Source organism: Herpailurus yagouaroundi, unplaced genomic scaffold, assembly GCF_014898765.1.
Source record: "Herpailurus yagouaroundi ecotype Mexico unplaced genomic scaffold, PumYag 253, whole genome shotgun sequence".
Taxonomy (NCBI): domain Eukaryota; kingdom Metazoa; phylum Chordata; class Mammalia; order Carnivora; family Felidae; genus Herpailurus; species Herpailurus yagouaroundi.
In genome coordinates, this window is record NW_024412470.1 from 412296 (window position 1) to 428419 (window position 16124).

At 37.1% G+C, this 16124-nt stretch overlaps 1 protein-coding gene across 5 annotated transcripts in view; it reads right to left on the reverse strand.

Moving 5' to 3' along the window:
• Window positions 1-16124, reverse strand: part of USH2A (usherin) — a 751068-nt gene that overhangs the window by 248643 nt on the left and 486301 nt on the right. For all 5 annotated transcript variants that reach the window (XM_040461001.1, XM_040461002.1, XM_040461003.1 and 2 more), the window contains exons 41-43: window positions 12280-12908; window positions 1176-1510; window positions 164-286 (exon numbers count right to left, since the gene is read on the reverse strand). In XM_040461001.1, coding sequence (XP_040316935.1) covers window positions 164-286; window positions 1176-1510; window positions 12280-12908 — 1087 coding nt within the window. The remainder of the gene's footprint in view (window positions 1-163; window positions 287-1175; window positions 1511-12279; window positions 12909-16124) is intronic.

Consider the following 16124-nt stretch of genomic DNA (forward strand, 5'->3'; position numbering starts at 1 on the left):
GACCGTTGCAGTTCGGTGATTAATGCCACAGATAATAACCGAACATGTTTTATTGCACAACTGATAACATGCTCACACAATGAAGACACTAAGATACTTTGAACTATTCAACGTGCCCAAGACTAAATGCCAGCATTTGTTTTTATAGTTTTTGTAATCTCACCTGCTAAGACCCTTATCTTCATAAAACCACTGAGTTCCTGAATAAATATTGTGCCACAGATTTAAATCTTCTGGGGGATTTGATGCAAGTGGTTGCTGGATTTTACGTCTGAGAAGCTCATATCTAAAGCAAAAGACAAGCAGAAACATCAGGATTATCTCAACTAATGTTATTACCAAAATTCAGGTTGTTTCATGGTATGAGTGTCTGGGGTGTGCATGTAAACGCAAAGAAAACATCTTAATTTACAATCACGAAGTTTTTTCCAGATAGTCATTGCCTTCTAGCTCAAGATTCACATATTCAATTATTTTGAAACAATCAGCTACATTCACATTTTACTATTATCAGTAAGAATGATAACATTTTAGATTTCTTCTATTTCAGATTTGCCAAAACTTTATCGCCAGTTTCACACAAAGTAGAAATACAAAATGCTTGTAAAGGTAATGACTTCCTAAGACTTCAACCCATCAGGGCTTTATAAATAATGATAATATTATCAACTTGCTGCTCTTGGCTAAGTGTCAAGTGTAGGCTGTTAAAAAGCTATTTCAGAATCACACACTTCCCTTTCATCTTATCTATGTCCCTGACCACATTCTTTACAAGTTTCCAGATAATAATACCATGCCAAGGAACTACTGTGCTAGCTTTGGAATTTTGAGGCATATTTGTGTAAATGTATTATTTAGAACCTGCATCAAATTTGCCTAACATATAATTAAAATCTATTCTGAAAATCAAGAGAAGGATCACATCAAAGATTGTTAGACAACAGTGATTGTTGTTTCAAGGGGTTTTAGAGCTTCACAAAATTATATTTTGATCTTGATGAACTTCTATGGCTCTATATAAGTCAAGATATGCAATATGAAATTGTATTCAAGTTATGCGTGGGGACATCCAATCAGGAATTAGTTCTGCATTCGTACATGAGTAAAAGTCTCTTTCCTTCCCTCCTTGAGACAAGAACGTAATAGAATCCAAAAGCACAGTCACTTTCTCTTACCTCAAATCGGGTCCGTTTGGTCTGGATGGTGGCTGCCATGAAATCCCAACATATGATTCACTTAGTGGAATCGCCAACAACGGGTTAATGCCCTGAGGTAGGGTGGGGTGGGTGGTCACATGGGTAGGTAAACTCTCTGTGCACCCTCCTAGGTACCCGTTACCTCCTGAACAAGCCACAATGGTGACAGAATAATTAGTGAAGGGAATCAGATGAGTAATTACTTGACTTAACACTGAGGAAGTAACATTGGTTATTGTGATGTGAGGGTCGGGCATGCGGATCTCATAGCTAAGCATGTCTCCATTTTGGATGAGTGGGGGTTTCCAAGTGACCTGAAAGAAAAGATAAATTTAGAATCAGTGTGACAACACAGGAACAGAGCAAGTGAACTTCACAAGGCCTAGAATTTTGCTCTGTCTTGTTTTCACGTAAGTCACTTTCTAAATGCCTCCTTTCGACTTAGCCTTTTGCACTAGACAGTAATGAAGGGTTTGGGATCAATTAGCAGTACACCAGGAACCAAATGAAATGCTGTTTCCTGGGTTTAGCTTTTAGTCGTGATACTTTCTAGGACTGTCAGACTAATACACACCTTGGCGATTCATCTCCACTGTGGGTGTTCGAAAGGACACAGAGCACACACATGGAGAAAATTCACACATCCACATGCATCAATGGGGCAGCGGCAGGATTTGACAGTTTTCTTGTTTACAGCTCAATTAAATCAAATATCAGAACTCCCTGCTTTGCATTGTTAGTGTGTACTCTAAATATGTAACTACCCTCTTTTTCTTTCTTTCTTCTTTTCCCTTTTTGGACTGTGGGGGTGGACGACCATTCTTTGCATTTTCTGAGGATGCACAGTTGAGTTCCTGAATCTCAAGTGTGCATAATGCAAAAAGTAAAGCAACAGCAACTTCTATTGTCAAAGACAAGAGATAAGCTTTTAAAATGGCAAGCAAAGGATGATCCTATTTAACTAACACATGGGCCTCAGCATGAGAAAGAAAGAAACATTTTGTGATGGGATACTACATTGTTTAATATTCCTTTTACTTTTTTTTTTTTTTTTTTTTGGCTAAATTTTGTAAGGCTGTAGTGGTAACACACTCATGCTTTGAAGGTAAAAGAGCCCTAATAAAATGTACATAGGCCATTAAAAAATCACTTTTTTACATACTATTCTGGTTCATCTCTCATCATTACCTTGCAATGTTCCTTAAAGTTTAGAGTACGTATTTCATCTCCTAAATAGACTGTATGATTCTGGATGGCAGGGCCTAAATTGTATACCCATTTAATGTCATGCATGCAGAGATGGAGTATTATATTCTTTTCCTTAGCATACAGTTATTTTGAAAATTTAAAAGACAGATTTCCACAGAGTAATATGTAATGATATCCACATTTGTAACTCTATACAAAATCAAAGTCAGAAAGAAGTAATAGAAAAATTCGAATAGAGAAGAATTGACCAACATTTTCTATCTTAAATCAAAGAGAAAACAATTTCCTCCAGAAGGAATATCACCTGAGATTTCCAGAGGGCATTCTTACTGGTAAGTGGCAGCAAAGTGGGCTCCCGCCACATGTCAGTGGGCTAGTTGCTTGCTCACTGCTGTCCTCATTTAGAATTAACAATGACCCAATACCTACTCAGATTTTACTACATGGTTTGAAATCATTGCTAATTTGAAAAACTTCTTCTTGGAGTGGCCCACACTGTTTTCGGGTGGAAAGAAGTTTTAAATGTGTACCTTATGAGCATAGCAGATTTGTCTGGATGTAGAGAACATCAAAGAAACCTAAAGAGCAAAGGTTGTAGAAGAGACATAGGATTCTATTTGTTTTCTAGGTGCAGTGCTCTGTGGATTCAAACAATGAGTCAAGGTCAAACTCAGGGGACTTCTTGATGCTTGTAACGTAGATGAAAAATGGAAGGGTTATGACAGCTAAATTCAACCTGACTGATACGTGGAATACCACTTTTTTTTTTTTTTTTTTTTTTTTTTTTTTTTTGCCTCTCGAGCCAGAACATTCTGAGTTCAGGTCAAGGTTTGGCAGCACTTGAAAGAATTAAAACTTAGGAGATTGTCTGTGCAGTTGAGCTAACAGTGAATTGATTTGGAAGCTGGTATTCAGACTGAGAAAAAGCACTCATAAGATAAAACTTGAATAAGATATCCAGAAGAGATTAAAAGATTTGATGTAATGATTCTGAAGACAGTCATTTGAAGACCTTTGGGGAAAAAAATCCCTATTTTCTATACTATAAATGTTTACATCTGAAAATTACCTATTTTTCTCATTTAAAAACTACAGAGTTAGGAAAAAAAACTCTTTTTGACAGTAGTGAGTTGGAAGACATGAATCCGCTTCTACAGAAATTTTTAGAAGGATTTTGTTTGAAGAAGACCATTGTTCTCATAGTTGGTAAGCTAACAGAAATGGTTTCTAACTTGGTTACCTTCCTGAAAATATCCCAGAGCCATTATTAAAAATAAATGCATTCAAGATTTTTAAGTAGCCAGCTACCTAAATATTCTATTCTGTTCTTTCCTATGCTCAAGATCACATTTACTACAGTGCAGGAAAAAATGTATGAGACTGAAATTTTCAGACTGCTTAATTTCCCATGTTTTTTTTTTTTTTATGTATCCATTGTCTACAGGAAGGATTATGAAATATTGTTGCATCTCAGAAAACCCAGATCAAAGAGCATGTTCCTGGCCTGAATAAACAAGAGATGCACTCTCTAAAACAAGAATTTTACACTGAAATCTTTTACATAGAATTATAGTCTCTTACTAGAAATATAATGTTTATTTCAGAGATGCCCTGACTACCATAATTATTTATTTTAGTTGAGTGGTACATAATTGTTTAGATTTCCATTTTTCTGTTTAGTTATTATTTTTCAGAAAAAAAGAACAGGTGGGTAGCTGGTTAAGTGTTTAAGGAGCAACTGACTTGAACCAACTCTTTCAGATTCCTGAAGAGTAGCTTCCCTTAAAGAATCAAGGCACCCCCAGGGTGCATGGGTGGCTCAGGTGGTTGAGCATCTGACTCTTGATCTTGGCTCAGGTCACGAACTCATGGTTGTGGGATCAAGCCCTGCATTGGAGCCTCAGTGTGGAGCCTGCTTGAGATTCTCTCTCTCTCCCTCTGCCCCTCTCCCCTGCTCTCTCTCTAAAATAAAATAAAAAGATTAAAATTAAAATTAAAAAAAATAATTAAGGCACCTCCAAAGATCCCTACTGTAAGCAAAAATTTATAAATGCAGGTCAGTTGATTGGCCTCTGGCCTGAAAAAGTAACACAAATGAATATTGTAACTTTCTTCCTTTTTTAACTCCATCAAACTATATTTAAGAACTTTATGAAGATTCATGAAGATTGACATAGTAGGTTGAGAATGGGTTCAGAATCAATGTCCCTGATTGGTGATCCAGACTATTCAACTGAAGCTGTGAGACTTTGAGCAAAATACTTAACATATCTGAGCCTCAGTTTCCTTCATGTCTAATGTGAAGAGACCATCTTTGCCTTCATGTCTATATACGATTGCATAATTCTAGCACTAGTTCATACAACGTGTGAGTATACAAGGACCAAGGGTGTGGACCATTTGACTCCATATAGCAACTCCTCTTGACAACAGACTCCCCGGCAAAGCTTCTCTTACAGAACAAGGTGTATAATAAGTATTTGTTGAAATAAACTTAAATTTTTCTTTCAGAATATCATCCCTTTCTTTTAAACTTACATAAATTTGTACACTTTCTCTCATGGCAAGATACAAATCTAATATCTTAAATGAAAACCTACTGTTAATGTACATATGAAAAGTGGGGTGTGGCCCTTTACCTCTGCCTCGTCCCATGACCTCTCCATGGCAGGCTACCCTCCTAAATTGAACAGGTACTATCTTGGGATATAGTGTTTCATTCTTTCTGGTATGCTCAGATAAGCAAAGCAAATATACCCACATATATGTAAGCTGTCTCTCTTTAATTTTTTTTACCAAAAAAAAGTTTATTCTATTCCTACTAACCTGTAACTTAATTTTTACACTTAACAATAGACTACAGGCATATTCGTTTTTGTTTTTTGTTTTTTGCCATTACATAATACTCCTTTCATGATTGAAAACAAATTATTCACTTTTTATCCTATTGACATTTCTCTACTGCTAAAAACAATACTTTAAAATGTATATATACATATCATTGTATTTATTTTTTATTGGATAGATTAGCAAGAATTGCTATGCCAAAGGTGTATTATGTTTAATTTTAATGATTATTGATGGATTACTTTCTGAAAGGTTGAGGTAATTCACTTTATTACAGAAAATGAAAGAAAGTGTCCATGATCTGTATCCTCATAAACTATTAAAACTACCACTCTTTTTAGTTTGTGCTTATGTATTACTTATTATTTTACTTAGTTCTTAATTATTACTTAATTATTTCTCCAATTAGTTTGCATTCTCTTTGCTTTTTTGTGAGCTATAAATATTTCCAAATATTATTGACACTTTACATATCTTCCTTCCTCTTTAAATTATGCATATTTTATACATTATTTTCTATTGAATTGTCTTTTAATCATAAATTATTAAAAAAGTAAATTATTAGAAGTTCCTTATAGGAGACATGAATAGACACTTTTCCTTTTTTTTTTTTTAATTTTTTTTTAGTGTTTAATTATTTTTGAGAGAGAGAGAGAGAGAGAGTGCGAGCAAGAGAGGGGCAGAGAGAGAGGGAGACTCAGAATCTGAAACAGGCTCCAGGCCCTGAGCTGTCAGCACAGAGCCCTATGCGGGGCTTGAACCCACGAACCATGAGACCATGACCTGAGCAGAAGTCAGACGCTTAACTGACTGAGCTACCCAGGCGGCCCTGAATAGACACTTTTCCAAAGGAGACATCCAGATGGCAAACAGATATATGAAAAGAGGCTCAACATCACTCATTATCAGGGAAATATAAATCAAAACCACGTTGAGATACCATCTCATGCCAGTCAGAATGGCTAAAAGTAACACCTCAGGAAACAACATATGCTGGTGAGGTTGTGGAAAAAGGGGAACTCTCTTGCACTGTTGGTGGGAATGCAAACTGATGCAGCCGCTCTGTAAAACAGGGTGGAGGTTTCTCAAAAAAATTAAAAATAGAACTACCCTACAACCCAGCAGTAGCACTACTTTTGGAATTTATACAAATGTAACAGGAGTGTGATTCATAGGGGCACATGGACTGCAATGTTTATAGCAGTGCTAGCAACAATAGTCAAATTATGGAAAGAGCCTAAATGTCCATCAACTGATGAATGAATAAAGAAGATGTGGTGTATATATATATATGTACATACATATACACACAATGGAATACTACTTGGCAATGAAAAATATTGAAATCTTGCCATTTGCAACAACATGGATGGAAATGGAGGGTATTAAACTAAGAGAAGTAAGTCAGAGAAAGACAGATATCATATGTTTTCACTCATATGTGGAATTTGAGAAACTTAACAGAAGACCATGGGGGAAGGGAAAGAAATAAGTTACGAACAGAGAGGGAGGCAAACCATAAGAGACTCTTAAATACAGAGAACAAACTGAGGGTTGATGGGGTGGGGGGTTGTGGGGGTGGAGAGGTAGGCGATGGGCATTGAGGAGGGCACTTGTTGGGATGAGCACTGGGTATTGTACATAAGTGATGACACAGGAATCTACTCCTGAAGCCAAGACTACACTGTATGTTAGCTAAATTGACAATAAATTAAAAAATAAATAAATAAATAAATAAATAAGAAGTTCCTTCTATGTTATGGGGAAATAATCTATTATTCTATAATGTGTGTTACAGATTTTTCCCAATCTACCTCTTGGAGTTTAACTTTTTTTTTTAATGTTTATTTATTTTGAGAGAGAGAGAGAGTGTGGTGGGGGGAGGAGGGGCAGAGACAGAGAGAGGGGAAAAAGAGAGTCTCAAGCAGGTTCTGTGCTGCCAGTGCAGAGCCTGATGCAGGACTTGATTTCACAATTCGTGAGGTCACGACCTGAGCTGAAATCAAGAGTTGGTCGCTTAACTGACTGAGCCACTGAGGGACCCACTTTTTTTTTTTTTTTTTTTTGGTGAGGGGGAGTCTTATGGCTTGTAAGAAACAAATTATTTTCTAGTTAAATATAACTGTATTTTCTTTTAAGGCTTCTGAGTTTCTTTCTTTTTTTTCTTTACAAAGAGCCCCCTAATCTTTAAATTATTTGGAATTCTTCTTATTTTTTAAGATTTCTATTTTTAATGTTAAATTTTAAATTTAATTTTAATTTACTTATGATATAATGGAAAGATCATTTTTTTTCTGACACATAGACTGTCAGCCGGTATCATTTTTGAAGCAAACCATTATTTCCCAGTGAAATAAAATGTTTCTTCTACAATAACTCAAGTTCCCATGTATACTTGTATCTGTGTCTAAAGTCTAGTCTGCTCCAATGACCATTTCTCTATTGTTATGCCAACACCATACTATTGTCATTTAGTAGCTTTATAATAAGTGTGAATACTGAAGAAGATGTCACCTCAGTATACTTTTCTTCCATAACTTTCTAGAATATTTCAACTATTTAGTCTTCTTTATATAATTAAAGATCATTTTATCCAATTTGAAACAAAACATTATTGGCATTCTGATTTTGAATGATGTTAGGTGTATATGTCAATCCTAGAAGGACTGACATGTTGTGGAACTAACTCCTGCCATTTAGGAAGACAGCACGTTCTCCATTTGCTGTAGTGAGAAGTTGAGAACAGCACGTGCTCTTGGAACCACCATGGTGGGTAAGGTGGCTCTTCTCTGTATGTAATCTTAAGCAGGTTACTTCATCTCTCAATTCTCAGTTTTCCTTCCTGTGAAATGGGGATAATAATAGTGTCTATCTGAGAGGGTGGGTTAAGGACTAAATGAGAGCAATTCCTGGAACTTAATATGAACTCAATAAATAGTAGTCATCATTATTATTTTGTTTTCTTCCATAAGATGTTATATAGAGATACATTTTATGGTTTGATTTAAGCAGACATCAAAGACTGGAATACTTCACAATTAGGTGATAATGGTGATGAAGACTCAACTCTCTTCACTTTGGGTTCTTATCAGATTTGTTTGTAAATGAGCAACATTAAGAGTACACACCCAAGTAACACAGTGAGCAGACACAATCTGGAGGGCACTATTGCTTCTTGTGACACGCACAACACAGCTGGTCCTTCAGTGGTCTGAGCCCAGCAAGGACTCTACTACATGAAGACTGAGAACTGCAGGACTCTTGTCTTTTATTCTGCTTTAGCTGTGGAAGGTGGGGCTGCACCCACGTCATCGCATTCAAGGAAGTTTGTTCATGACATCACATCATTACACAACTTAGTTATTCTTTTATTTATTTATTTTTTTGAGTAGGCTTCATGCCCAGCATGGAGCCCAACACAGGACTTGAACTCGCGACTCTGAGATCAAGACCTAAGCTGAGTTGGATGCTTAATTGACTGAGCCACCCACGTGCCCCACAACTTAGTTATTTTTTTTTATTAGTCCTGTATCATACTTAAGACTTAGTGAGTGCAGCAATCTTATAAATCTTTTGCTCTTATAAAGTGAAAAGAATTGTGTCTTAATCACCAGCAGTCTTATAAGTCAACTTTATCATAATCTGATTTTACATTGAAGTTTTGCTAGAAAAGGCTGCTGAACTTTACAAATCCTTTTTCTGTATCTATTGATAAAAATATATGATCTTTTTTCTTTGATTAGTTGATTAAGAAGTATATTGATAGATGTCCTGATTTTGAACCATTCTGACATTTTTGGAGTCAAGCCAAATTTGTCCTGGCATGCCATTCTTTTAATATATTCCTTAATCCAATTTGCTAATATTTTATTGAGAAGTTTTGGACGTATATTCATATATGAAATTAATCTATAGGTTACTGAACTATCTTTTTCAAGTATTGGTACAGCATTTTTACCAACTTTATAAAATGCAATAAATGTTCTTAAGTGATTAAATACCAAATAAAAGTGCATGGTTTTCATTTTTTAAATAATTTTTAAAAAATGTTTATTTATTTTCAGAGAGAGAGTGTGTGTGCATGAGTGAGGCCAGGGCAGAGAGAGAGAGAAACTCAAGCAGGCTCCACCCTGTGTGTAGCCCAACTCAGGGTTCTGTCTCGTGAATGGTGAGATCATGACGTGAGCCAAAATCAAAGAGGCTGACGCTTAACCAACTGAGCCACCCGGCATCCCTAACAGCTTTAACTTTTTCAGATAACCTCTGTGACATCATATATTAGTTCTTTTCTTTATAATCAAACAATCAAATACAATGTTAAAAATTTGATTTTGGGGGTGCCTGGATGGCTCAGTAAGTTAAATGTACGACTCTTAATTTCAGCTCAGGTCATGATCTCACAGTCATGGGATCGAGCCCCATGTCTGGCTCAGAATGGAGCATGGACCCTGCTTGGGATGCTCTCTCTCTCTCTCTCTCTCTCTCTCTCTCTCACTCTCTCCCCTTCCTCACTTGCACACACGCTGTCTCAAGATACATAAATAAATGTAAAAAATATGATTTTGATATGCAGTGTGGTCTACAATTTTCCCTTCTTTAAGCTCAAATCTATGCCAAGTCATACCACACCTTTTTACACTTATTACTGTGTTACCTTGTTTTCTAGTTGGCTGAAGTACGTGGAGTTTCCCTTGCTTTTCTGCTTAGACCGTGACTTCTCACTGGCAGCACGGTGTAGCAGTGAACAGAACACATGGCACAACACGGCAAGAACTAAGCAGAAATACCAATCCATTCCTGTTCTACCCCATCTTATAGGCTGGTGTTCTTTCTTCTTAATCTGTTTTTTTTTCCTTCTCCTAAGTCCTTGTCACTCTGGGAATGCCAATATTTATTTGTGTAGTTCTGTCTAAAATGCAAGCTCCGTGATAGTAGGGATTCTGTTTTGGTCTCTGGTGTATTCTCAGTACTAAAATAGGCACTCATGCAGGTGCGTTATTGCTCAATAAATGTTAGCGGAATTGAAGCTATTATTAGTGCTGTTGCTGTTGGTATTATAAAAAATTTCTTTCACCTAATACTCAGAATGACTCTCCGTGGTAAATGGTGAATGAATTTCTTAACCAGTGTACTAATGACGATACTTCTCATTAAGATTTTATGTATATGCCATTTTAACTTTTAAATATATTTTACAAAAAGAAATCACTGTATTGCAGTCACATGCCTTTGTGTACCAGATAATCCACATCACCAGAAGATGTACTTTGGCAATCTTAAGATCTTCCTGAATATAATGTGAGTCAATAATACTGAAGCACAAATATGTCGTTTTAATATTTAAATACATATCATCCTATACTAGATTTAGTTGACTATTCCTAAAGCATCTCTTCATGGTTACCTTTTGATTTTCTAGTTGCAAATAAAATGAGAATTAATAAAAGGTGTGATTTTTTTAAAATTAGCATTAATATGCAGTGGCCATATATTTCAGGTACCTATATAGAGACTTTTAGATTCCTGACCTGGTCAGCGTGAGCCTGGGAAATTCATCTTCCTAGCCAAGCTAAATAAATTTAACTCTAACAAGTGGACAAGCCATGTACGTTATTCCATTCCTGGATAAGGTTACAAAATCAAAAGTTGGAATAAAAAAAAAAAAGGAAGAAGAAAAAGCCAGGCCACTAGTTTTGGATACCTTTGATCATTATCTACATATGCTGAATCAAGCAGCCTTGTGCATGGAGACATTATTCTTCTGAAAATGTTTGTTCTTTTTAAAGATCTGACTCGTTATGAAACTTTTGTTATAAAGAATCCAGAAAAACGTCCATTTCATAGCTTTGCCTTTGAGAAGGGACAGTGTTTATGTTGCATTATATTGATTGGTAATGCTACTGACATCGTGCAAAATTCCCTCAGGATTACAACAAAAAGTTGTTTCTGGAATGGTTCATAACTCTAGGTTTGTTTGGGATTTTGTTTTGTTGTCTTGTTTTTCTTTTGAATGAAGAACAACTCCTAAGGTTGCTCAAGTCATGTAATAAGCATAGTATATCATATATTTCAAATTAATTTCCTTTTTAGCGTATTATCAACAGAATTCTACACACATTTGATATTGTTTTGACCGTGATAATGCTTGGACCAGCCTCTTCTTGAAACTAAAAAAGGCTTTTCCAAATAGATTTTAGTTTGTAGGTCAAATTAAATTTCTTCAACAATTTACACTATTTAGCAACACCTAGTGTTTGCTTTTGGTGGGGGAGAGAGAACACACAACATAGATCCAAGGAATAATCTCAACAGATGAACTTTGCTGTTATGCAAATATCCTTTGTTTTGTGCTCTGGTGAGCAAGCTACTGTACCAATGCTTTTGGCAGTGGTACAAGACTGAATCCATGGAAGCGTGTGCGTATTTACACAAAAGAGGCTTCTAAGCTACAGAACTCCCTCCTGTTTGGTTACACTAATTTCCCTTGAATGAAGTTTGTATGCAAGCCAAAACAATGGTAGTTATCCTGTCCTCTAGAGTTCATTCCCAGTAGAATGGAGTGAATAATTGAACACTTTCTAGATAGCCCAGGAATGCGCTATTTTTATTCCTTTCCCCATCATTTTGAGTCTTTGATCATTAAAAAAAAATCAGAATATGGATAATTGGAACTTTTGTTAGCATGCTAATCCATTCCTCCGCATTTCCCCATCTCTTCTCATTTTCTGATCTATTTAAATCTGACGTGGTGGTTAAGCTAAGCATCCCATTGTGGCATTCAAAGTATTTCAGGTGTGTGAGGCAAATGGAAGCATCTCGACAATATAATTAAGGGGATACAGGGAGAAATGAAAAACTGACATCGAATTCAGGATAGTTTGGGCCAAAGGCCAAAACCCAGTTTTTTCAGTGAATGCCTAAAATGGCAAATGTATGCGTTTTGTCAGTAGATGGCTCTGTTCAACACGGAGTCAATCCAGGGTAAATTCCTACGTCTGCAAAGGAGACAGAACACTCCGTGTCTTACCTCAGCTGAATCAGGTCCTAGCACATGCACCACAGGTGGCTGTACCCCAGCAGGTCGTGAGGGTCTTGTGGTCACTGCTACCCAATCACTGCCGTTCGTACCTCCATTAAGAGTGCTCATCAGTACCCTGTACTCATATTTTGTCCATGGGCTGAGAGCAGAAGTCTTGTCAATAAACCTCATAGGATGACTTCTTGGGAGAGTCACCAGGGTAGTAACTTCTTCCTCCGCTTGGGCTCTTCTGTCAATTGTGAAGTTCTCCACTAAACCGTTGGGGTGAGTAGGAGGTTGCCAAGATATAATCACAGATGTTGGGGTATCAGAGAACAACTCTGGACTTGGGATACCTTCTGGTGCATCTGGGAGTGTCCAGACAGTCTGGGACTCTGGTGAGAGGGAACACCCTTTTGAAGTACAGGCTTCCACTTGAAACTTATAGGCAGTATACGGGCGTAAATGGATCACCGTGCAATTAGTGACATTTCCAGAAGTTTTCCGGTAGAGATGACCGTGTTGGTAAATGTTATAATGGGTAATGACCCCATTGCACTTTAAAGGATGTTGCCAGATGACTGACATCGTTCTTGACTTCACGTCCAGAAGAACTGGAGGGTCCATTGGTCCAGGTTCTATAAAGTAGAATAAATTCAAGAAGTGATATCTCTCGGAAACTTCCCACAGCTTCTCAAAATGAAGTTAAAATACCCCTCCTATCAAGGTATGCAATTCGTCAATTGGCAAAGGCCAATTAATAAATAAATAAATGTCATAAAGACAAGAACCATGACTGCTCATAAATGTGCAAGATGTACTCGTTGGATACTGCTGAACTAAACTTGTCATTTTCCTTTCTAAGATAACTTCATTAAAATCATTTCTCTTTATTAAAGCTAATGATTAAAAATATCAGGAGGGCTTTTCTGAAATACAGATATTATTAGAGAAATATACAAGAGGGCTATGGTCAGCAAAGTTCCAGCTTCACCACATTTTTCTAGAGCCCCAGTAACTAATTATAATCAATAACACTATCATAACAAACCTGCATATTTTACAGCCCAGTAAAATCCTTCAGCATCTCTCATTATATATTCCATATTATACCTAGTTCTGTTTATCATTCTAATCCATGTTTTGCAATTTATCTACTCCCTGTTAATATTATAGGTGATTTTTTACTGTGACTGTGACAGAAGCTGCCGATTTAGCTCTTTCACCTACTGATAAATAAACAATGCACAGATCTGACCTTTAGGTTAACAGGTTTTATGCTTGCTCTACTCAGCACTCTAACTGATTCAATTATCATAAAGGTTCAGGAGGCTCCATGAATACTGAAAAAGGCCCACCATATGCCTGCCTAGGTGTTGTGGAACAGCAAATATTCTGCAGCCCTCCAGAGAAATTCCTTAATTGTAAATAATTTCACCATGCGACACAATCAAGTCACCTTGAATGCAAACCCCTCAGCCTGCGGAGGCAAAGTGTTATTTAAGCTTTACTGGGCTGCGTTAAATTCTGCAATTTGAAGGGCTGTTAAGTTTTTCAATTGAAATTTCATTTAAAATGCAGGTGCTTTTTATTATATGGAGGCTTTACTGCTCTCTAGGTACAAGCAAGAACACGGTGCAATAACACAAATCTGGCTCAATCACTGATCAGTAACAGCTGTAATTCCAGAACATTTAGCATTCTTATAAACCACGGCCTGAAATCTATAAATTGCTACAACAGATCAAGAAAATACTATATCCCCCTTTTCTGCCCACAGCAATTTTGACATTTACGAGATTTTTCTGTGAACATTAGATTTTATGGAAAATCTTTAGAGAAGATATACTTGGATTTAGTAATTGTTTAAAACAGCGTTGATTATGTGAGTGTGTGGACGTGATTCAGTGTTACACCCAAGGTTTAAATGTGAAATGCAACCACTGCTTCTCACAGTCAGCGACTACAGTAATAGCTGGTCATGTGAGCGTCCATAGGAACGCACTTTCGCACAACACGATCCACGTATTTGTCACCAACCGGACCGATGGTAGGGTCATAATTACTTTTTTGAGAGGAAAGACGTTGTACAATGTGCTAACCCTGAAATCAAGCCATTTCTGACCATTTGGTAATACACCCGATTTGAGGAGAAAAATCCTGAAAGTACAGTGATTTTGATATGGATCGCGTTTTCCGTGTGAGTCTGTTGTCAACTTTCTCTTTAAAGCTTTCTTAAAACCACTGTGACCTTTCTTACTTTTGATCTCTGATACATAGGAGCAGCCCCAATTACTATATCAAAACAGGGATACAGATCCTTTTTTTTATTCATTCTGGCCATCCAGATTTAGCTAAGAAGAAACAAGCGTGAGTCTCACAAGATGCCAATGTCGTTTTGGAACACCAGATCCTCTGAGATCAGGGTCCATAAAATCAGTGGCGGTGATTGAAGCCTTTATTGTCTTACCCTATGTCACCACCGCCCTCTAAAAAAGAATTAATATACATTTAAGAATCAGAATAATTTCCATTCGAATTTTCAGCAGGGTCTTGCTTAATTAATTATGTCTCATTTGTACACTATCAAACTGTGAGCTTCTTCAGGAAAAAGGAGCAGCAATGACACAGTTTGTTCTCTGTTATGATGGGGATAAGCCTTTTATTTCTCCCGAATCGGATGATAGTTTTATAGGTGAAACATCTACGGTAATGAGATGAACTGGCACTTTAAGCCCTCACAGAGCACGAGCTTTCCTTAAAGATGATCTCTTATCTTGGGAAAGACGAGATGTTCAATTTCAATTTCATGATTTTTTTTCCCCTTAAAAGCCAGCATACATTTTATTAGCTTCCCGCTCTAGCTGAGTAGGCTCCCTGCTCTTGTTGCAGGAAGGGTCCTTAAACTTGTGTGATTCAGGAGGGGAAGCTGAAAGCAGCCTCATTAGCTCCTTTGGCCGGGGAAGTGTTAAAACCTGACTCCCGGCACTCTTCCAATTTAGTGCTTTCAAATGATAAGCCGAATCATCTAATTCTATATACAAATCAACTGGCATGCTACTGCATGGTGGAAAGGGTCACCACAATTATGTAAAACATGAGTAATAACTGTAATTGGGGTAGTTTGCTAATACAATAAAAAGCTCTGAACATGAGGAAAGTTATGCTCACAGCAGTAGCTATCACTTTCTAAAGTAAGAATTCATGGATGAAATGACATGAAAAAGATGGTTATAAAATTTTAATGGAATGATAAAAGGCAAAAGTCAGCCTCTCAGCTGAATTCTTAAAATCCCTATATATCACAATCAGCTCCTTAACTGTAAAATCAATGTGGAGTATAACATGTTGTCAATGCGGCTGTCACTGGAGGGGAGACTGGGAAGTATGACAGCCACACAGCTCAACTGGCCAGTGATGAAAATACAACTGTACAGCCCTCTCCGTGGGTGTAATTGTTTAGAGAACTCCCCCCACCCCCGCCGGAGGTGGGAACGGGAGCATCCTTTCTGTTCAGATCACTGATTCATGTTTCAGGCCATTTCATTACAGCATTAATAACAGAAAGTAGTTTCATTTTGGCAAATGAAATTATCTTTTATGGGAAACTATTTTGCTCATCAGCTTCAAAAGTTCAGACGCAGCCTAAAATAGAGCTATAAAATTGTTAACAGAGGGGTCTGCTTATTTATTTTCATAGTCAGGTGTGAGAACTGGGAAGGGTGTGGGCGCACATGCACGCGCATGTGGATGTGTGTGTGCGTAGGCATAAACGGTCTGAATGACTCACGCTTTCGGTGTGTATATAACTTCCAGTGGTTTCCATGGGCCTCCTACCCTCGTTCGCTATTAGC